The 21,978-nt window shown below is 42.2% G+C and overlaps 1 protein-coding gene across 10 annotated transcripts in view; it reads left to right on the top strand.

Moving 5' to 3' along the window:
• The first annotated feature begins 1,102 nt into the window (after positions 1–1,102).
• SUCO (SUN domain containing ossification factor) overlaps positions 1,103–21,978 on the top strand; it is a 123,409-nt gene continuing 102,533 nt past the window's right edge. For all 10 annotated transcript variants that reach the window (XM_051857113.2, XM_070077350.1, XM_051857112.2 and 7 more), the window contains exon 1: positions 1,103–1,235. In XM_051857113.2, the coding sequence (XP_051713073.1) occupies positions 1,174–1,235 (62 nt within the window). In that variant the 5' untranslated portion in view covers positions 1,103–1,173. The remainder of the gene's footprint in view (positions 1,236–21,978) is intronic.

Below are 21,978 nucleotides of genomic sequence, written 5' to 3'. Positions count from 1 at the left end.
TGGGTGTAGGCGAACGCCTTCACTGCTTCTGGTGAATCCCAAGGCCACCTCCAGCGAACCCAAAGCTCGGAACTAACAGAAGAGAGATGCACCAAGACGTCCTCGGCTGAGGAATCCGGCGGGCCGCGGCATTCTGGGTGTGTCAAAGGAGAGAAAGGCTTTTCACGTCAACCAATGAAATAAGAGGAAATCCTAGCACGCCCCTTTCCTCCTACCAATCAGAATCTTGCTCAATGGGCGAGGCCCATTGCTACGGGGAAATTGCCTTTTAAATTTTATTAGTGTAGTTTTGTTTCCCTGCTCCGTCCAATTATTTTAGGTCATTCCAGGAGCCGTGCTCAAGAGAGGGAAACTGAGTGTAACAATTTCAGAGTCGGTCAGTCTCGTGGTGAGAAGGGAAAACCACAGACTTCTTCCTCAACAGCGTAGACTCTAGGAGGGATAGAGACAGTGAAAAACAGGTTCCGGAAGGCGAACTACAACTCCCAAGGGGCCCTGCGCGCACTCAGCGCGCTCCGGGCGAGGGGCGGGCCCTTGTGAGGAGGCAGGCTAAGGATCACGGGCTCCTCCCCACTTCTTGAACGTGAGCCGGGAAGTAGGCGGGACCCGGGGGGTGGGCGGGGCAGCGGCCGTGTAGGCTCCGGCGCTGTAGGTCCCCCTCCCTCTGGCTTCTCGGCCGGAGACGTCCAAGGGGGCGTGTCCCGCGCGGAGCCTGGTGGGGGTGCGAGCGCCGCGGGACGTGGGTGACGCGTCTCCTTCCAGCTCAGCGGTGTGTGAGGTGTCGTGGCCCCGCTGGCGATTGGCTGCTGAGAGGCGAGTACGCGGCGGCCGTTGGTCGCCGGCAGCACGGAGCGAGGGCCGGGGCGGGCGGGGGGGATATGGGGCGGCAGTGGCGGCGGCGCCGGCTGGAGGAGGCGGGCGAGGACGAGCCGGCGGCCGCAGCGGCAGTCCCAGGAGTCTTCGTGTGAGGCGCCGCTGTCCCCGCCGCTGTGGGCCCCTCAGAGAGGGCGGCCAGGACGCGAGCCGCCGAGGAGCCGCTCCCCCAACGCCGCAGCCCTTAGGACTCTCGGTCCCATCCTCGCGCTCCTGCTCCGGCTCCTCCATCTTGGCCTCGGCAGTGGCGGCTGCCGGGAGGATGTGCCGCCTTCTGGCAGGGGGAAGAAGGAGGAGAAGATGAAGAAGTACCGGCGGGCCTTGGCCCTGATCTCTTGCCTCTCCTTGTGCTCCCTGGTCTGGTGAGTAGCCGCGACTACACGGGAGTTTGGGGTGGGGGGAGCGGCCCGGGTCACACCCCCCCCCCCCCCCGGGTCTCAGTGGCTTTTAGGGCGCGGGTCTCCCAGGCCCCCTGGAAGGGACAAACAGATTGCTTCGCGACTCACCCGGTGGCTGGCCTGGATGTGTTTTGGAATTTACAGAGCCTAAGTGGGCGAGAAAGGGAGTAGTGGAGACCGCCAAGTGCCTGTGGAGTCAGTTTCTGGCCCCCTTGGGGACGGCGCGGGATCTGGGGTGGTGTTCGGATCGATGGTAGTAGGTAAATCGCTCAGATTCGCTGCCGGTCGTTTTTCTTTCAAGGTGTGGTAAGGTTCCGGACAAACGATTTTAAAAACGCGAGGTTGAGAGTCCTAGGTAAGCAGCCGTTCCTGTGGCCATTTCTTGCACAATCTTTGGCCCCGAGTACGCTTGGCGCTGCTGTTCTTGGAAAGTTTAGGGGCTTTATTAAGTGCCTTTTCGATTGCGTTAGTGGAGAGGGTGTCTTAGCTGTAGAGTGTACAGTAGTTTTTGGTTATGTCCCTTTAGTACCGGAAGAGTAAATACTAAAAAGGCGAGAAGAGTGGTTTGTCCCGAAAACTTTATGGAGTTTCTGTTCATCCCAGGCACATTGGGGGTTTTTTGAGGAGCAAGGAGAGTTTGTAAATCGAAGGATTACCATCAGTGGACTTAGAAACCAGGGGATTTCGTTATAGATGACTCGTGTTTGATGACTGCAAAGATGTTTCTTCAGCTAAAACGATTTTCTATATATTGTATTAAAATTTTTAACTTATTTCTGCAAAGACTCAACAGTATTTTCATTTTGATGGGTGCCTAATGGATTCCAAAGGCACTGAAGTTTTAGAATTGTTGCTTAGTAAAAGCCCCGCGTAAACAAAGGGAAAGCAAAACACCTGCCTGGCTGAGGAATTTTGATTTGGAAAGATGATAGAAGTGTTAGGGAACAAAAAAATTTCTCCTCCTGTTTTCCATTCTGAACCCAATTAGTAAAACCAGTATAATTACCCTGCAACCACCTTTACATTTTAATTTTAAAGTTTACTTATTTATTTAACAGGGAAAGTTACAGAGAGAGGGAGACAGAGATCTTTCTTCCACTGGTGATCTTCTATCCACTGGTTCACTTCCCAAATGGCCGCAATTGCTGGCCATAGTTGGGCCAGGCTAAAAGCCAAGAACCAGGAGATGCATCTGGGTCTCCCAGATGGGTGCAGGGATCCAGATAGTTGGGCCATCCTCTGTTTTCCCAGGTGCATTAGCAGGGAGCTGGATCACAAGTGAAGCAGTGGGGACATGAACTGATGCCCATATGGAATGCCAGTGTCTCAGCTATAGCACAGGGGGCCACCTCCTTGTATTTTTTAATATCATTGTATTCAATGCTAAGAAGTGTCTGTAGGAGATGAGTATACTTACCGTTTTAAATTCGCCTCTTTTCTGGAGCTTGTCTCATTGTAGGTCATGTATTTTCTTTCCTCTTTCTGTTTGTCTTTTCCATCTTTTGACTGGGCTATTCATCAGCACTTCCTGAAATGGCTAAGGTTCCACTTTTCATTCAAGTTTATAATGTACCAGTATTCTGATTTTGTTTTAATTGGATGGTGGGAATGAAAACAAGCTTTAAAATAGTGGTTCTTAAAATCATTTGTAAATTTATATTAACTGTGCTTCAATTATTTGGGGAATTTTAGGCTATATTTTGTGTGTAACCTAACTTCAGTGTTTTCTCTGCTATATTTATTAACAGTAGTGAGGAGATCATGATCTTTGAGGGGGAAAAAAACCAGTCACATAGTACTGAAAATAGTAGTCGTAAAGTTATGTAGAATTTGTTGACTCTCAAAGTGAAAAGCTCACTTTTAAGTTTGAAAAGTTTTAGAGGCTATGAGTTAATATATTTTGAGATTTGTTTGGAGTAGCAGGTTTATAGATAAAAATTATTTAGTGAAGCTATTAAAAGGCATAAAAATAGGATATGTAGACTTCATTTTTTTTTAATGCGATAATGAGATTGGGGAAGGACAGTGTTGCATGGTTGATGATTAGGAAAAGATATATTTTATCTTTTGAGATTCTTGGAAGTTGGAATTATGTCATGGACTTAACTAGAGGTCTGACTTTTGGCTGTAGTCTAAGTCTAATATGTTAGTTTCTAGCTCTTTTAACAGAAATGGGTACACAGAACCGTTCTAGATTTATACAGAAGGTTTATGAAAGAGTTGATGAGTTCCTCTTAGTAGTTATTTTTGTCTTCTTTGTCATTCAGAAATTGCCTCCAGATATTTTGATCCATTTCTGTTTTGTAGATTGAGGTCTATATGTTTATACTACAATGTTCTAGTGTCTAATGTCCCCCATCCTACCAATATTTCTGAATTTTATTGCCTTATTTATCAAGTCATAATTTTATGGAGTTATGATTGTGTTTCCACTCTGCTTTTGCTTTTCCATCCTAGAGTACTAACCTTAGATTACCTTCACAGAAAAACCATCCTATCCATCTCATTATTCATTCTGATCTCTATTTTTTCCTTTTGCATCCTTTATGTGCTCTTGATCATGTAGTACAAAGTATTTTAAATATAAATGCAGAATGGCCATATCGCAGAGCAGTGGTAACAGTTCAGCTATGCCTGTGTCAGGAATGAGTACTTTACTCCTTTTAGCACCTTAGTCTTCGCAGTTCTAAACTTGGTATTATTACTAACTTCATTTTGTATTTTACAGATGAGGAAGTAGAGAGGCTAAGCAACTTGACTATGTAGCTGTTAAGTGTTGGAGCTTAAGTTTGAAGCTAGGCAGCACAGGCTCCTGACTACCGTGATCATCAGAAGAACTATATTCTAGCTCTGGTTCCATCACTTACTAGATATATTGTTACATATTAATGTTAGCCTTAGCAAAAAACACAGGAGTAAGGGAAAGGGTTTATTGGGGAACACCCAGCAGACCGGAGTGAAGGGGCGGCGAAGGGAGAGAGAAAGTATAAGAGAGAAAGGAGAGGAGCTAGTGAGGAGAGAAGATAGAGCAGAGCAGAGAGGAGGAGAGGAGCCAAGAGAGGCCAAGAGAGCCCAGGAGAGAAGGGCCATGCGTGAGAGCACGTGTTCAGGAACAGGCCCTTTTAAAACTTTGCCTGAGGGCGGGCAGGGAAGCAGGAGCAGGGAATCCCATTAGGATGGGGGTGGAGCCTGGCTCAGGTAGCTGGGCCATGCGGCCACCTGGCTAAAACTGTGCCAGTTTCCTAAAATATATGTCCTCAGACATGTTATTTATTTGAACCATAGTTCTTGTATCATCAAATTGGGAAAACTTTCTGACAGAGTTGTTAGGAGGATAAAATGAGATAACATATATGATGGATCTTTGTAAAACACTACAAATATCTATTTCATCACAAAACCATTTAACAGACACTTTAAAAAAAATTATGTATGTATTTGAAAGGCAGAATTAGGAAGAGGAGGAGACGGAGGGAGACAGATCTTCCATCCACTGGTTCACTCCCCAAATGGCCGCAACAGCTAGGGCTGGGCCAGGCTGAAGCCAGGAGCTTGGATCTTCTTCTGGGTCTCCTACATGGGTGCAGGGGCCCAAGCACTTGGGCCATCCTCTGCTGCCTTCTCAGGTGCCTTAGCAGGGTGGTAGACTGGAAGTGGAGTAGTTGGAACTCCAACTGGTGCCCATAAGGGATGCTGGCACTGAAGGCCATGGCTTTAACCTGCTGAGCTGCAGCACTAGTCACTAGTCCTACTAGTATTTTTATGAGCATCGAAAACTAAAGATGGGTGACCAACTTGTCTTGGTTTTAGCACTGAAAATCTCATATCTTAAGAATCTCTTGTATTAATTGCCTGTTGTCTAAAAAATTACAAATTTAGTGACTTAAACCAATACATATTTATTATTTTACAGATCTGGGGACCAAAATTCAAATAAATCTCACTGGGCTGAAGTTAGGGTATCAATAGAACTGGTTCTTTCTATAGGCTTTGAGGGGGAGAATATGATAGATTTCTTCAGTTCTTAGAGGCTGCTGCCATTCTGTCTCCTTTCTTGCATGCCTCTCCTACTTTTGGTTCTGTCCTCACATCAATTAATGACTGATCCTCCTGCCTCTCCCTCCCTCTGATCTTCCCTCACTCTTGTGATTACATTGAATTCACTCAGACAATACAGGATAATCCCCTATCTCAAAATTCTTAATCTCACCTGCAAAGTTACTTATAATGTATAAAGCAACATATTTAAGGATTAGGATACAGTGTTTGGTGCTGGTAGGGCATACATTGTTCTGCTTACCATATCACATCAGCCCTCAGGAAACTGGGAATGTTGATTATCATCCTAAAAAGGAGAAAGACTTGGATCTGTGCTTTAGTCAATGGATATTCTGAATATGTTCCCTAGTTAGTGAAATCTTGTGCTTGTACCTTCAATATGTGCTTTATTTTTTGTTATTTGCATGTACCAATATGACATTAATGTAATAGAATACATAATAAATTATACAAGTTAGATGTTTAAGAAAGGTGAATAAGAAAATACCATTTTTGTTAAATGGTACTGTTTTGCTCTCATTAAAATATTAATTATTTTTAGTGAGAGCCATGTGGCTGACCCAGTAGATTTTTTTAAGATTTATTCATTGCCGACGCTGCGGCTCACTAGGCTAATCCTCTGCCTAGCGGCGCCGGCACACCGGGTTCTAGTCCCGGTCGGAGGGCTGGATCCTGTCCCGGTTGCCCCTCTTCCAGGCCAGCTCTCTGCAATGGCCTGGGAGTGCAGTGGAGGATGGCCCAAGTGCTTGGGCCCTGCACCCCATGGGAGACCAGGAAAAGCACCTGGCTCCTGGCTCCTGCCTTCAGATCAGCACGGTGCGCCGGCCGCAGCGCGCCTGCCGCGGCGGCCATTGGAGGGTGAACCAACGGCAAAGGAAGACCTTTCTGTCTCTCTCTCTCTCTCTGTCCACTCTGCCTGTAAAAAAAAAAAATATACATTTTATTTGAAAGACAGAGTTACACAGAGAGAGGAGAGGCAGAGAGAAAGGAGTCTTCTATCCACTGGTTCACTCCCCGGTTGGCCGCAACGTCTGGAGCTGTGCTGATCCGAAGCTAGGAGCCAGGAGCTTCCTCCTGGTCTCCCATGCGAGTGCAGGGGCCCAAGGACCTAGGCTATCCTCTACTGCTTTCCCAGGCCATAGCCGAGAGTCGGATCGGAAGAGGAGCAGCCAGGACTCGAACCAGCACCCACATGGGATGCTGGCACTGCAGGTGATGGCTCCACCTGCTATGCCACAGCGCCGGCCCCATGCTAGTAGATTATTTTATACCATAATGCAGAGGAGGTGTAACTTGTATTTGTTAGAAATCTTAGCTCTGTCATTTTCTTACTAGCTTATGCTTGTGTTTTGTGTTATTATCTTTGCAAGTTTTGAAGTGTGTGTGTGTGTTTTTTTTTTAATGTGTTTGAGGGGCAGGGAGAAAGAAAGAGGGAGATAGAGACACAGAGATCGACCTTCCATCTGCTGGTTCACTTTCCAAACGCCTGTAACAGTCAGGTGGGCCAGGCTAAAGCCAGGAGTCGGGAATTCAGTCTGCGTCTCTCACATGGGTGGCAGGGATCCAAGTATTTGAGCCATCACCTGCTGCTTCACTAGGTGTACATTATTAGGTCACTGGAATTTTTTTTTTTTTTTTGACAAGCAGAGTGGACAGTGAGAGAGACAGAGAGAAAGGTCTTTGCCGTTCGTTCACCCTCCAGTGGCCGCCGCTACCGGTGTGCTGCGGCCGATGCACCGCGCTGATCCGATGGCAGGAGCCAGGTGCTTTTCCTGGTCTCCCATGGGGTGCAGGGCCCAAGCACTTGGGCCATCCTCCACTGCACGCCCTGGCCACAGCAGAGAGCTGGCCTGGAAGAGGGGCAACCGGGACAGAATCCGGCGCCCCAACCGGGACTAGAACCTGGTGTGCTGGCGCCGCAAGGCGGAGGATTAGCCTAATGAGCCGCGGTGCTGGCCTAGGTCACTGGAATTTTAACTGGAACCTGGACTGCAACCCAAACAGTTTACTAAGTGGAGCAGGCATCCCAAGCAGTGCCTTTATCCCTGGGCCAAATGCTTGACTCTAGGAATTTTTTAAAAGGTACTTTTCTTGTTGAAAGCCATTTTGGTTGAAACTAAGTAATTTCTAAATCTACTTAATTATGCATATATCAACTACAGTGAATCATGATGTGCTGGAAGTAAATCCCACTCTTTGTGGAACTTCTACATTTTCCTGGGGTTTCTCACTATAGTCCCTGCTGTTCTTGATGAGTGCCTATCAGACCTTCAGACCTAGTATGATCTCTATGTTAATATTAGTAAAGCTTAATTTATTTTTTAAAACTAAACTAATCTTTTCTTTCTGCACTCCAACAAATAATTCTGGAGAAGCTCATATTTAGACTAATGAGAATTTGACATTTAAACAGTTCTCATTCATTTGGCAAATACAGAGGTAGTTAAAAGGCTGGCCTTTAAGGGTACTGCAGTGGGTTAAGCCAGCTCCTGGCATCCCATATTGGATCTTGATTCATGTCCCAGCTATTCTGCTTTTCATCCAGCTCCCTGCTAATGTGCCTGAGAAAGCAGTGGAAGATGGCCCAAGTACTTTGGACCCTGGCATCCATATGAGAGACCTGGATAGAATTCCTAACTCCTGGCTTTGGCCTGGTACAGCCTAGGCTGTTATTGCCATTTGGGAAGTGAACCAGCAGATAGAAGATATCTCTCTCTCTCTCTCCCCCTCCCCCCATCCCCCTCTCCCCCCATCCCCCTCTCCCTCTCTCCCTCTCTCCCTCCCTCCCTTCCTCTCTCTCTGTCACTCTGCCTTTCAAAGAAAAATAAATAATAATATTAAGTAAAAAGTCTTTAGGAGTATCAAAGGAAGAATTCATATTGTTACCATTCTATCACCAACTATATACCCTTGGACAAATTATGTCTGTGAGCCTCAGGGAAAATTTTGTTCCAGGCTGAGGGAGCATTTCTGTTGCTGCATTGTCTGGACTATAGAGTAGATGTGAGGAGAGATGGAAAAGAAGGAGGCTGTAATTAGGTTTTGAAGGGATTCGATTGTCCTGCAGAGGAGCTGTGATTTTAATCTAAAATAGGATGAGCAAGTATGGTTATTTAAACAAAATAGGAGAGTGAAGTCATATTGATCTTTTAATTAGACTGCTGTGGAGGGAAGAGTGGATTGGTGGGGATAGCATTTGGAGGCAGGGCTCTTTAGTTGTGGTCACATTAAGAGTTAATAAATGCCTAAATCAAAGTGTTGGCCTTTTGACTTTAGTAGTGATTTCCCTCCTTATGTTAACCCATTTTCTTTGACTGTAGAGATTTATTTCCTGATTTGTGATTTTTGCTCTGTACACTTTGTTACTTTTTCTCTGATAATTTTGCCAATTTCTTTCTTGTTAATGTATATGTAAGCTGTTTCTTCTGAAATGATGACCAGAAACACCAAAAATTCCTGCTGTCTTTAATCTTGAGAAATTTTTTGCTTGTTTTCTGCTTCTATCTCTTTTTGAAGACTCTGAATTTGTGTTTTTTTTTTTTTTTCCAGAATAAAATAACATTCAAAATTCCTCCTGTACATATCACTTGCTGGCTTTTTCAAAATGGTCTTTTTTTGGTGGAATTTAATGTGAAAGATTTTGGGAAGAGAGTTCATCTTTGCTTTGAGATATATATTCCTAAGAAACCAGAGGGTACAAAAGGTGTTGTGTCATTATAAATGATGTCACATACCTTTGGACAAATAAGATGAAGCCAGGTTCCATTAATGGGAAAAAGTCTGTGAAAGTTGGTATGACATCCTTGTGTGAAACTTAAACCTTGTATACAATAAAAGGTGACAGATATTTTTTCTTCTCTTTTTCCTTTGTTTTTTATTTTCTTGAAAGGCAGAGAAAGAGAAATTTTGGTTGTTCATCTGCTCCTAGGCCAAAGCTGGGAGCCCAGATATCAACCTGTGCTGGGTGGAGGGACCCAAGTATTTGAGCCATCATACTGTTTTTCAGGGTGTGCATTAGCAGGAAGCTGGAATTGGAAACAGAGCTGCCCTCAAACCGATATGTACAGTTTTAATAATGAAAGGGAAGAGAGAAGCATAAAACATTTAAATGCTTTATTATTTCCTAAAGTAGTGTTCAGGTGGAAACATTTATATGTGTACAATATTTGTTTAGTAATTTATATTTAACTAAAAAGAAACAAAATACCTACTACTTGAACCTTAATTATTTACATGTTTCAGATTCTACTTCAGTGCCAGTTGTATGTTGTCTGCTTTGTTTTTCAAAAACATATTTTAAAGTAATTTCAAAAAGTAAAATTGCATTTGTTTCTGAAATCCAGATGTTTTCTTAGAAGTTTTGCTTTCTTTTAGGACTTAATTTTCATAATGAATTGCTAGTTAAAATGATTTTACATTTTTTATAAAAAGGTACTCAACTTTGTTAAATATTTTACAGCATTAATGTGGCTCATAGATAACTAGGCCAATTTTGTATTGTTATGTTGTATTTGTAATCTCCTGGGAGAAAATGTATTTAGAACAACACCCTGTTCATAGTAAATAACTATTATATAAGTTTTATTATTTTTTAAGGATTTATTTATTTGAAAGGTAGAGTTAGTGCAAAGTGATGAAATCTTTACTTAATATATACTAAATCGATCTTCTGTATATAAAGATAATTGAAAATGAATCCTGATGTGAATGGAATTGGGAGAGGGAGTGGGAGATGGGAGGGTTGCGGGTGGGAGGGAAGTTATGGGGGGGAAAAAGCCATTTTAATCCATAAACTGTACTTTGGAAATTTATATTTATTAAATAAAAGTTTAAAAATAAATAAATTAATTAAAAAAAGGAAAGGTAGAGTTAGAGAGAGGTCTTCCATCTGCTCATTCACTCCCTAAATGGCCTTAGTAGCTGAGCTGGGCTGATCTGAAGTTAGGAGCTAGGAGCTTCTTCCAGGTCTCCTACTTGGGTACGGGGGCCGAAGGATTTGGGCTGTCTTTTGCTGCTTTCCCAGGCCATTATTAGGGAGCTGGATGGGAAGTGGAGCATCCAGGACTGGAATCAGAGCCCATATGGTATGCTGACACTTGCAGGCATTGGCTTTACCACTACGCCACAGCACCATCCCCAAGTTTTATTATTCACGTAGTCTGGATACATTAATAGCTTATGGAGTAGAAGTAGGAAGGCCTAGGTGTCAGTTCAGAAATAGGAATCCATGAACTGAAAATTTTATTTGTTTACTCACAATGCGTTTGATGTGATGAGGGATACAAAAGAAGCATGAGACTTCAGCTGTGGTTGTCACATTACCTGTACTAATGTGGTAGATAGGGCGTAAAACTAAGTCTTATTGGTTGTTGGTTGCATTATTAAGAGTGAACATTTATTGAGCTCTTCTAAATGTTTTGTATATATTAATTCATTGATCTCATTAGAGCACTTTTGGGATAGACACCCAAAGATGAAGAAAGAGAACAATAAAATGACTAACTTTGTCTTAACTTCTTTTAGCTACTGAGTGGCTTTCTTTTCTAAACCGCAGTACCAACCCTTCAATAGTCATGCATTCAATACAGCACCAGAAATTTAGTAGGCCAAATCCCAAGCCTGTACTTTATCACCACATTGTACTATCAGTAGGCTGCTAGGTGGCATTGGACAAGTTGCTTTACCTTTTCTGTGTATCAGTTTTCTCCTCTGAAAATGGATAGCCTGGATTGCCCTACGAAGGAATGAACATTAGGTTTATTCATGAGATTTTTTTTTTTTTTTTAATTTTTGACAGGCAGAGTGGACAGTGAGAGAGACAGAGAGAAAGGTCTTCCTTTTGCCGTTGGTTTACCCTCCAATGGCTGCTGCTACCAGAGCGCTGCGGCCCGTGCATCGTGCTGATCCGAAGGCAGGAGCCAGGTGCTTTTCCTGATCTCCCATGCGGGTGCAGGGCCCAAGCACTTGGGCCATCCTCCACTGCCTTCCCGGGCCACAGCAGAGAGCTGGCCTGGAAGAGGGGCAACCGGGACAGAATCTGGTGCCCCGACTGGGACTAGAACCTGGTGTGCCGGTGCCGCAAAGCGGAGGATTAGCCTATTGAGCCACGGTGCCGGCCTGAGATTTTTTTTTTTAAAGAAATATACATGCCTATGATTCTTGCTTGGAAATTTTGTCCCGGTAAAGTTGTGATTTATATATGTGTGCATTAAAGTTAGTGTTACTGGATTAGATGAACTCTGAGACTTTTTTCTCTAACATTCTAAGAGATCTGATTAGAATGTTAGTGAACAAAGCTGTATTGTATAGTCGATGCTTAGAGAAAGAAAAAAGTAGGAGTTGAGTTGTCTGGGAAGTTTTGGATTTAAGGGAAATAACGTGTAGTTCAGAAACTTTGCTTCTGTGAGTACAGGTGCTTCATGAACAGAAATATAATGTCCTGGTGCTGCTAATATGAATATAGGCTATTTCTTTCTGTGTGTGTGTGTGTATGTTTGTTTCCCTGCCTGCCTGCCTCCAGTAGGCAGATGATACTTGTCAAGGTCAGAGAGGTTTTATTAAAGAGAGAATGTACTTGATATGGGTGAGAGTGGTAGAGCAGGTAAGCAAGACTGAGGAGAAAGCAGAGATTTTGGAGATGATGATGGATTTTGCAGGCTAAGCCAAAGAACTAGATAGTAGATGTCTCACAAGGAAACTGATGTTTCAAGAATTTTTTTTACATCATTATGCTAGATATATTTCATAGGAAAGAAATTTGGGGGGAATGGATACTGAAAAGAACTTGGAATACTTGAGGTTTGTCCTAAACTTGACTTGACAGTAGCAATGAAGAGATTTTTGAGGAAGTAAAGGATCTGGTTTGGTGTAGACTGGCATGCTGTCAGTGTAATGCCAAAGATACAGCAGTAGAGTAGGATTAAAAGACACTGGGTTTTAGTGTGCCTCTCACCAACTCTTGTTGTTCAGTATCCTCTTTCTCTCTCTCTCTCTCTTTCTCTCTCTCTCTCTCTCTCTCTCCTCCTTTCTCCTTCCCACCCTCCCTTCCTTTTTGCCTTCCTGATTTTTTAATTTATCTGGAAGGTAGAGTTACAAAGAGGCAGAGGCAGAGAGAGAGCAAGGTCTTTCATGCACCAGTTCATTCCCCAGATGTCCACAGTGGCCAGAGCTGGGTCGATCAGGAGCTTCCACGGGGTCTGCCATGTGGGTTCAGGGGCCCAAGGACCTGGGCCATCTTTTACTGCTTTCCCAGGCCATGGCAGAGAGCTGGATGGAAGTGGAATAGCTGGGACTCAAACTGGTGCCCATATGGGATGCTGGCACTGCAGGTGGCGGCTTTACCCAATATGCCATAGCGCTGGTCCCTCAGTATCCCCTTTCTATCATGCATTCAATATCCTGAGATATTTACAGAGGCCTCCATGTGCTGCATCCTGTGCAGGATTCTGGCAGACAAAACATACAAAGCAGATGCTTTCTTAGAGCATATTATAGTTGAATGAATAAATTCTAGGTCCTAAAATTATTAATCTGTGAGATAAAATTCAAAGAGAGAAGGAAAGAGGTTTTTTTGTTTGTTTTGTTTGACTTGGACAACTTAGAGAATCAGAAGTGTTCAAAAAGAAATGGAAGAGTTGGCAAAGCATGAAAGACAAAGGAGCAGTTAGGGTTCAGTGGAGTGGCTGAGTGGAGACATTTTTTAGGGCCTTAAAAATGTAGACTTGAATGTGGATAAGATTTTTGAGACAGTACATTTGACTGTTGAAACAGAACATTGAGCTTCAGTAGATAATTAGAATTAATGGCAGGTTAGGATATAAAAACAGAACATACTATAGTGTTAGTAATGCTTTTCTGTGTTGCATCAATGAAATTACAGGCCAATTAATGAAACAGTTCTCTGATAGAATTTGATATGTGGCATATTTAAGCTAAGAGAACCCAAAACCTGTCCTATATCAGGATGAATATTAAAGTTTGGAATTATTGAAACTCAGAGGTCTGGATAGAAGCAACTGTAAGAACATGGAGCTTTCTTCAGCTAAGCTATGACTTGACTGCTGGCTGTTGAGGTAGCTGCATGGGAAGAAGGCACTGTGTGTTCTTGCTTACCAGTAGATAGATGAAGCAAAAGAGAAGCAACCTTATCGATACTAGGTTAAGAAAAATAAATTTTTTTTAATTTGGTGCTTTATTTCTTGGTTTTATTTTCTGTTTTATCCTGTTCAGAAGTTAGTGAGAACTATGATTTTTTTAAACATGTATTTATTTATTTATTTGAAAGAGTTACAGAGAGAGGGAGAGAAAGAGAGGCAGAGAGGCAGAGAGAGAGAGAGAGAGAGGTCTTCCATCTGCTGGTTTACTCCCCTGCTGGCTGCAATGGCCAAAGCTGTGCTGATCCGAAGCCAGAAGCCAGAAGCTTCTTCTGGGTCTCCATGTGGGTGTAGGGGCCCAAGCACTTGGGTCATCCTCTACTACTTTCCCAGGCCATAGCAGAGAGCTGGATCAGAAGTGGGGCAGCCGGGACTTGAACCAGTACCCATATGGGATGCTGTCACTGCAGGTGGTAGCTTTATCTGCTATGCCACGGCACAAGCCCCAAATATTTGTCTTTTAATAAAGTATTTTGGTGCTTTTTAAGCAAATGCATTGGAAATCCAGTGATCTTTTGATCTTGTTTTATTAGCAGTGATCACAGTGGCTTTCACACTATTTACCCATGTCCCACAATCTTTAAATACTTAGTAGAATTTTTGTAAATTATTTTCAAATTTTCAGGCAAAATTTTGTGGTTTCAAAAATCACCATTTTCTTTATTATGTTAATTACACAGCTTTAATTGAATGACAGTATTTTCTATACTAAGTATTACATTTAAACTTATGTTTAGAATTCTTCATTGCATGATTCAGTTCTTTTATCACAGAGTATTCTCTGATTAAACACGCTCCTTTTTCTAGCACTTATCAAAAGCTGTTCTAATCCATAGTCAAGGTAACAGCTGAAAAGATCACTGTACTGGGAACAGGACAGTAGGTTCTTTGCCTTGGAGGTGCTCAATCCTATGTGGGAAACAGAAAAATAAACAGATTAATTTCAGTTCAGGGTGTGTAGTAAGTGCCCAGATTGCTGAATTGCTATGGGAATTTTTTAGGGAGATCCATGACTACTAAACCCCTACATGTGGAAATTAGGAAATGTCTCCTGGTCTGTAACTAGTTTCTGCCCCCAGATAAAAGAAGAAGAAGGGCTGTCAAGTTTTGGATTGTGGGGAGTTAGAGGAAGACCAAAGCTTCTAGGAAGGAACATTCTAGGAAGAGGAAATAGCATGAGCTGGAGATTTGGAAGCAAGAAACAGCATAGTCTGTGTTCGAGTAACAACTTCTGTATCCCTGAAACAAAGTGAGAGGCAGGGATTGGGTGAAGCTGAAGACTTAGACAATGAACAGAATATTACAGAGTTTTAAAATATGTGGAGAGGAGCTTGATTATTTATTTATTTATTTATTTTTTGACCGGCAGAGTTAGAGAGAGACAGAGAGAAAGGTCTTCCTTCCGTTGGTTCACCCCCAAAATGGCCACTATGGGCAGTGCGCTGTGCCAATCTGAAGCCAGGAGCCAGGTGCTTCCTCCTGGTCTCCCACGTGGGTGCAGGGCCCAAGCACTTGGGCCATCCTCCACTGCCTTCCCAGGCCACAGCAGAGAGCTGGACTGGAAGAGGAGCAACTGGGATAGAATGGCCACTATGGGCGGCCCGCTGCGCCAATCTGAAGCCAGGAGCCAGGTGCTTCCTCCTGGTCTCCCGTGTGGGTGCAGGGCCCAAGCACTTGGGCCATCCCCCACTGCCTTCCCAGGCCACAGCAGAGAGCTGGACTGGAAGAGGAGCAACTGGGACAGAATCCGGCACCCCAACGGGGACTAGAACCCGGGGTGCCGGCGCCACAGGCAGAGGATTAGCCTAGTGATCTGTGGCACCGCCCCGGCCAGGAGCTTGAATTTTGTCATGTAGATAATGGAGTCTATAAAAAGTCTCAAGCATGTAAATGGCAGTCTGATAATTTAGTGTTAGCTTTTTGGCAGTGATGTATAGGATTGACTTGTAGAGGCTGCAAGACAGGAATTTGGGAGATCTGTTTAGAATGTTGCTCTAGGTAAGAGAAAGTTTGAGCTAAGACAGTCATGATGGAGTTTTAGAAATGTACTAAAGAAATTTGAGTGAAGTAGAGATGGTAAAGGAGAGGTGAAGGAAAAGGAGTAATTAGAAATGTTTTTTCAAGTTTTTAATTAGAGGATTGGGTTTATAACAGTACCACATAGTGGATCAGGGATCTAGGAGGAAGAAATTTAGAAAAGGAAAAATAATTTGTTCAACTTGTTTTGATATATCTTAGACCATGAAGGGAGATCCAATTTTAAATGAGCTTTATTCCTCCCTAGCATTAATTTAAGTATCACTGAAGGATTTGAAGGAATGGACTAGTCAGGAAAAAACAATAGCTAAAGATAAGTGAAAGTTTTGGAAGTTGTCAGCTAAAAATCTATGAGAGTGGGTTAAATCTCCCATGCCATATATAAAGAGAAGACTCAGAACATAACTCTGAGAGCAGCAGAATTTATTCAAATAGTGAACAGAAGCAGCATATAAAAAATCAGAAGTCAGAGAGATGAGATGCTTAGGTGTATCATTTTACAGACTGAAGAAGAAAGAGGGTTTTAAGTGCAAGCAGTAGTCAAAGGTTCCACATGCATCAGGGAAATATAAAAGGTAAATCCTTCCATACCATGCCAGTTTCAGTGATATATTGAAGGTAGAAATTAGATTTCAGCAGGTTGAGAGCTAATTAGAGGGTGAAGAAGTTGAGACTATGGGTACACACCTTGAGAACTGGTCAAAGAAAGGGTACTTTAGTGGCTGATAAGAACTAACATTGAGTGCCTTTTCTGTCTTACACTAAGCACAGTATATGCTTTTATTTCACTTCCTCTTAATCTCTCCAGTCAATAATGTTAATTTTGAGGCATGTGTAGGTTTTGTAACCTACTTAAGACCATGTAATTAATATGTGGGGGACCTGGGGTTAACATTTATGTCTTTTGACTCTAAAGTTCATGCCCTCAGCCACTACATTGTACTATATTCATATTTGCTATAATCCCAATAATACAGTCATGAATTATTGAATCAGTATATCTCCTTTGTTTTTATTTTTGTATTTTTGTGTTATGCTGTAAGCAGCCTTCACCAATTGTTGAGTGAATGGATGTGTTATTTTCTCAACTGTCTTTTAATTTATTTGTTTACCAGAAAATAAATACGAAATGTAGGATAGAGATCAGCAGCTTTAGAGAGATCTAAGTTTGCATTCACAAACTGAGGGACTTCAGAGCAAATTACTTAGCTCTTGAACTTTTGGTTCCTTATTTCTAAAAATTAGGTTAATACTTTAATCCAAAATTCTTGGCACACACAGAGAGACCCAGAGACACACACACACACTGCACTTTCCCCTACCCTCCGACCTCCCTTCCACAGAGATATCTTCCTTTCTCTGGGTTCACTCCCCAGAGGGCCGCAGTGGGAAGTGCTGGGCAAGCTGAAGCCAGGATCCAGGAACTTCATCTGTCTCTCACATGGGTGTCAGGGGCCCAAACACTTGGTCCATCTTTTACTGCTTTCCTAGGCCATTAGCAGGGAGCTGAGTAAGAAGTGGAGCAGTTAGGACATGAATCAGCCCCATATGTGATGCTGCCATTGCATGTCGTGGTTTTACCTGTTATGCCACAGCACTGGCCCCAGGATAAGATTTAATGGCTATTGGCTATTTTCTTCCCAACTGTGGACATTAGGCCTTACACACACACACAATTCCTGAATATAAAACTAATGTAGGGGCCGGCCGGCGCCGCGGCTCACTAGGCTAATCCTCCGCCTAGCGGCGCCGGAACACCGGGTTCTAGTCCCGGTTGGGGCGCCGGATTCTGTCCCGGTTGCCCCTCTTCCAGGCCAGCTCTCTGCTGTGGCCAGGGAGTGCAGTGGAGGATGGCCCAAGTGCTTGGGCCCTGCACCCCATGGGAGACCAGGAAAAAGCACCTGGCTCCTGGCTCCTGCCATCGGATCAGTGCGGTGCGCCGGCCGCAGCGCGCCGGCCCTGGCGGCCATTGGAGGGTGAACCAACGGCAAAGGAAGACCTCTCTTTCTGTCTCTCTCACTGTCCACTCTGCCTGTCAAAAAATAAAAAAATTAAAAAAAAATAATATAAAACTAATGTAGGGGCCGGTGCTGTGGCGCAGCAGGTTAAAGTCCCAGCCTGCAGCACTGGCATCCCCTATGGGCGCCGGTTCTAGTCCCGGCTGTTCCTCTTCCGTTCCAGCTCTCTGCAGTGATCAGGGAAAGCAACTCCTTGGGCCAAGCAACTCCTTGGGACGCTGTACCTGAATAGGAGACCTGGAAGAAACTCCTGGCTCCTGGCTTCAGATCAGCTCAGCTCTGGTCATTGCGATCATTTGAGGAGTGAACCTATGGAATGGAAGATCTCTCTGGCTCTACCTTTCTCTGTAACTCTGCCTTTCAAATAAATCTTAAAAAAAAAAAAAGACTAATCTAATGGATGCTCATAATAAATTTTATAAAGTACAGAAAGGGATAAATACACAGAGGGTACAAAATCACCAGAATTCCCAATACCCACATTTTTGAAGGTTTCCTTGCAAACTTTTTGTCGGCTAAATATATAGTCAGTAGTTCCTCTTTATCTGCTGGGGATATATTCCCATGACCCCTGATAATGCTGACCCCTATATACATTCTATGTTTTTTCTTTTACATAATCCTATAATAAACTTCAATTTATAAATCATGTACAAGACAATAACAGCTAATAATGACAGGACAATTACACTAATCTGTAATAAAAGTTATGTGAATGTGCTTTCTCAAAGTTTTTTTTTTTGAGCTTTCATTTTGTCACTTAGAGGCAAGATTTTTATGATATTTCTGAATTGCTGGCATTCCTTCATTTTTGCTTTGGGGCCATTTAAGTAAAATAAAGGTTACAAGAACACAAACATTATGATACTGTGACAGTTAATTTGATAACCAAGATCGGTATTAAGTGATTAACAGGCAGGTAAGGTATATAGCTGGATACTTTGTACAAAAGGTTGAATCAACACATGTTGCTAACAGGATGGTACGGGATTTTATTGTGTTACTCAGAATGAAGTATATTTCAAACTCGTGAATTGTTTATTTCTGTATTTTTCCATTTAATATTTTTGGACCACAGTTGACTATAGGTGTCTGAAACCATGAAAAGGGAAACTGCTTAAAGGAGGACTACTTATGTATAAATTTTTGTCCTGTAATTTAACATAAAAATTTTATAATAAAATTAATGTTAGTTTACTTTTTTGTAACATTTTCTGCAAAATTTTAGTACATATTATGTTCTCATAGTTCAGAATTCAATAGTAATTTAGTGAAACATATCTGTTTCCCTTGACACATAGCTACCCACTACTCCCTGGAGGCATGCAAGAAAATGCTGTTTTAATAAAATTCTTCCAGAGAAATTCATGCACATAAAAATGTACACAAATGGTATAATATCACATGTATTATTGTACCTTGAACCTTCCCTTCTTTATTTTTTTAGTTTTAATGTATTCATGGTTAATTTAAAAAGTCAGAGTACTGAGAGGTTGTGTTGTCCCCTTCCTCCCACTCCCCTCCCCATCTCAGAAGCAATTTCCTTCTTTCTTTTGCCTTACCTGTTTATTGGAAAGACATAGTAACATAGAGGGGGAGTCAGGCAAAGAAATCTTCGATCTTCTGGATCATTCTCTAAATGCCCACAAGAACCAGGACTAGGCCAATCCAAAGCCAGAAGCCAGGAACTCCATGCAGGTCTCCCATGTGGGTGACAGGAACTCAAATACAATCTGCTGCCCTTCAGGCACTTGAGCAGTAAACTGGATTGGGAACACAAAATAGCTGGGACTTTAAGCAGACTATCCAGTATAGGGTGTGGTATCCCAAGTGACCCTTTGCTTGCTGTGCCACAAAGCCAGTTATTACACTATATTTATGGACGTATAGTATGATAATTTGATACATTCATATAATATAATGATCAAATCAGGGCTATTACTATTTTCATCTCAAAACATTTAGTATTTCTATGTGTTGGGATATCTAGTTATTTTAAAATACATCATAAATTGTTGTAGATTGTACTTACCCTACTGTGCCATAGGATATTGAAACTAATTCCTCCCGCTAATATTTTACTATGTATTACTTAACTTCTTCCCTTTCCCTTCTAAAACTTCTCTGCTGTTTTCCATTTGATCAAATATTTTGTCTTCCACAAATGAGTGAAAAAATGTACCCTATTTATTTCACTTAACATGGTGTCCTCTAGTTCCATCAGTGTTGCTGCATAGGTGGATTTCATTCTTTTTTTAGCTGAATATTCCATTCTGTATTTTTCTATATATTTTATTCATTTATCCATCAATGGATACCTTGATTGATTCCAAATCTTGGCTGTTGTAAATAGTTCTACAGTAAACACGATGTGCATTAATTTCTTTTTCTCTCTTTGCCTTTCAAATCAAATAATTTTAAAAATGTGTTTAAAAATATAGAGAGAAATCTTGAATATTTCTGCATTACTTTTTTTTTTAGATTTATTTATTTATTTGAAAGTCAGAGTTAAACAGAGAGAGGAGAGGCAGAGAGAAAGAGAGGTCTTCCATCTGCTGGTTGACTCTCAAATTGGTCCCAATGGCTGGTGCTGCACCGATCTGAAGCCAGGAACCAGGAGCCTCTTCCGGGTCTCTCTCGCGGGTGCAGGGGCCCAAGGACTTGGGCCATCTTCCACTGCTTTCCCAGGTAGTAGCAGAGAGCTGGATAGGAAGTGGAGCAGCCAGATCTTGAACTGGCTCCCGTATGGGATGCTCGCGCTTCAGGATGCCACAGCAATGACCCCCTGGCTTACTTTTTATATAAAATTTCCTATTTTACCTCCTCAGTATGTTGTTTTCTTTTGAATGTTAGTTTTTTGAATTGTGTAAGTTGGTACTTTTTTCAAGCAGAAGAATTATCAAATATTAGAAGTTTCAAGCAGTTCTAATAGAATATTTTTTCTTTTAAAGATTTATTTTATTTATCTGAAAGAGTTACAGAGAGAGAGAGAGAGAGGGAGAGAGGGAGGGAGGGAGGGAGGGACAAGGGGAGAGAGAGAGAGAGAGAGAGAGAGAGAGAGATTCCATTCCTTGGTTCAATCCCCAATTGGCTGCAATGGCCAGGGCTGTGACAGTCCGAAGTCAGGAGCCAGGAGCTTCTTCTAGATCATCCACGTGCAGGGGCCCCAGCACTTAGGCTGTCTTCCACTGCTTTCCCTGGCACATTAACAAGAAGCTGGATCAGAAGTAAAGCAGTTGGGACTCAAACCACTGCCCATGTGGGATGCTGGCATTGTGGGCAGCAGCTTAACCTGTTTTGCCACAATGCCGGCCTCAGAAGATTTTTTTAAAGGATATATTTATTTGGAAGGTAGAATTACAAAGAAAGGGAGAAACAGAGAGGGAGGGTGGGAAGGAAGGAGAGAGGAAGTTGTAGAGGGATTGATTGATTTATCTAACTTCCGTCTTTTGGTTCACTTCACTCCCCATTTGGCCTCAATGGCCAGGGCTGGGCCAGACTGAAACCACGAACCTGGAACTCCATCTGGGTCTCCCATGTGGGTAGCAAGAACTTAGGCTATCTGCTGCTTTCCCAAGCACATTAGCAGTAAGCTGGATCTGAAGTAGGACAGTCCAGACTCAAACCCATGGTCATGGGATGCTTATTGTCCCAAGTGACAAATGAAGCCACTGGGCCATGACATCAGTTCCAGAAGATTTCTTGCTAAATTAGTATCCTGGTATTCTGTTATTTTTATTATAAATGACAATTGTTGTTATTTTTTAGAGCTGGTTGTTTTGTCCTGAATATAGAGTCCGTTGTTTTGCTTTGTAATTTTATACCTGGGAATATAGTTTTTACATCTATGATTTCTTTTAGTAAATGATTCTTTTGAATTTTCTACTTGTATAAACTTATTACTTTTATCTATTAACTCATTTTTTGTGACTCAAGATAATTTTGTTCTCTACTTTCCCATTTTTTAACCTCTTTAATCACTGTTATTTAATACTAGTGATGATGGACATTCTTGTTTCAGATTTACATAAAGATGCTTTTTGGTTTGTTCATAAGGTATGATGATAGCTTTTAGGATGTGTTATGTGTATGTTTCCCATGTTACATATATACTTTGTCCTATTTTGTTGATTTAAAACATCTTGATGGCTGTGTAAGTTTATGAGAAGTCTTAAGTAACTATGAAGATAATCAGAAGACATTTTTCCCTGATACTTTTGCATGGCAAACTAAGCAGATTTTATTATCTTGACCCAGTTTTCAATCAGTGTACTTGATTAGAATAGTAATATTTTCCTTAATTATGTTCCTGGAAACTTTCTCCCTTACTGATTTCTTCAGAAGTTTTACATTTTATTTCATAACTACTATTAACCTGTAGTATTCATTTGTGTCTGTGCTATCTTTGTCGATTTTTGATAGCACTTTAAAGTTCCCTGT

This window comes from Oryctolagus cuniculus, chromosome 7 (genome assembly GCF_964237555.1).
Source record: "Oryctolagus cuniculus chromosome 7, mOryCun1.1, whole genome shotgun sequence".
Classification (NCBI taxonomy): domain Eukaryota; kingdom Metazoa; phylum Chordata; class Mammalia; order Lagomorpha; family Leporidae; genus Oryctolagus; species Oryctolagus cuniculus.
Note: the sequence above shows the minus strand (reverse complement) of the source record. Positions and strands in the feature narration are given on the sequence as shown.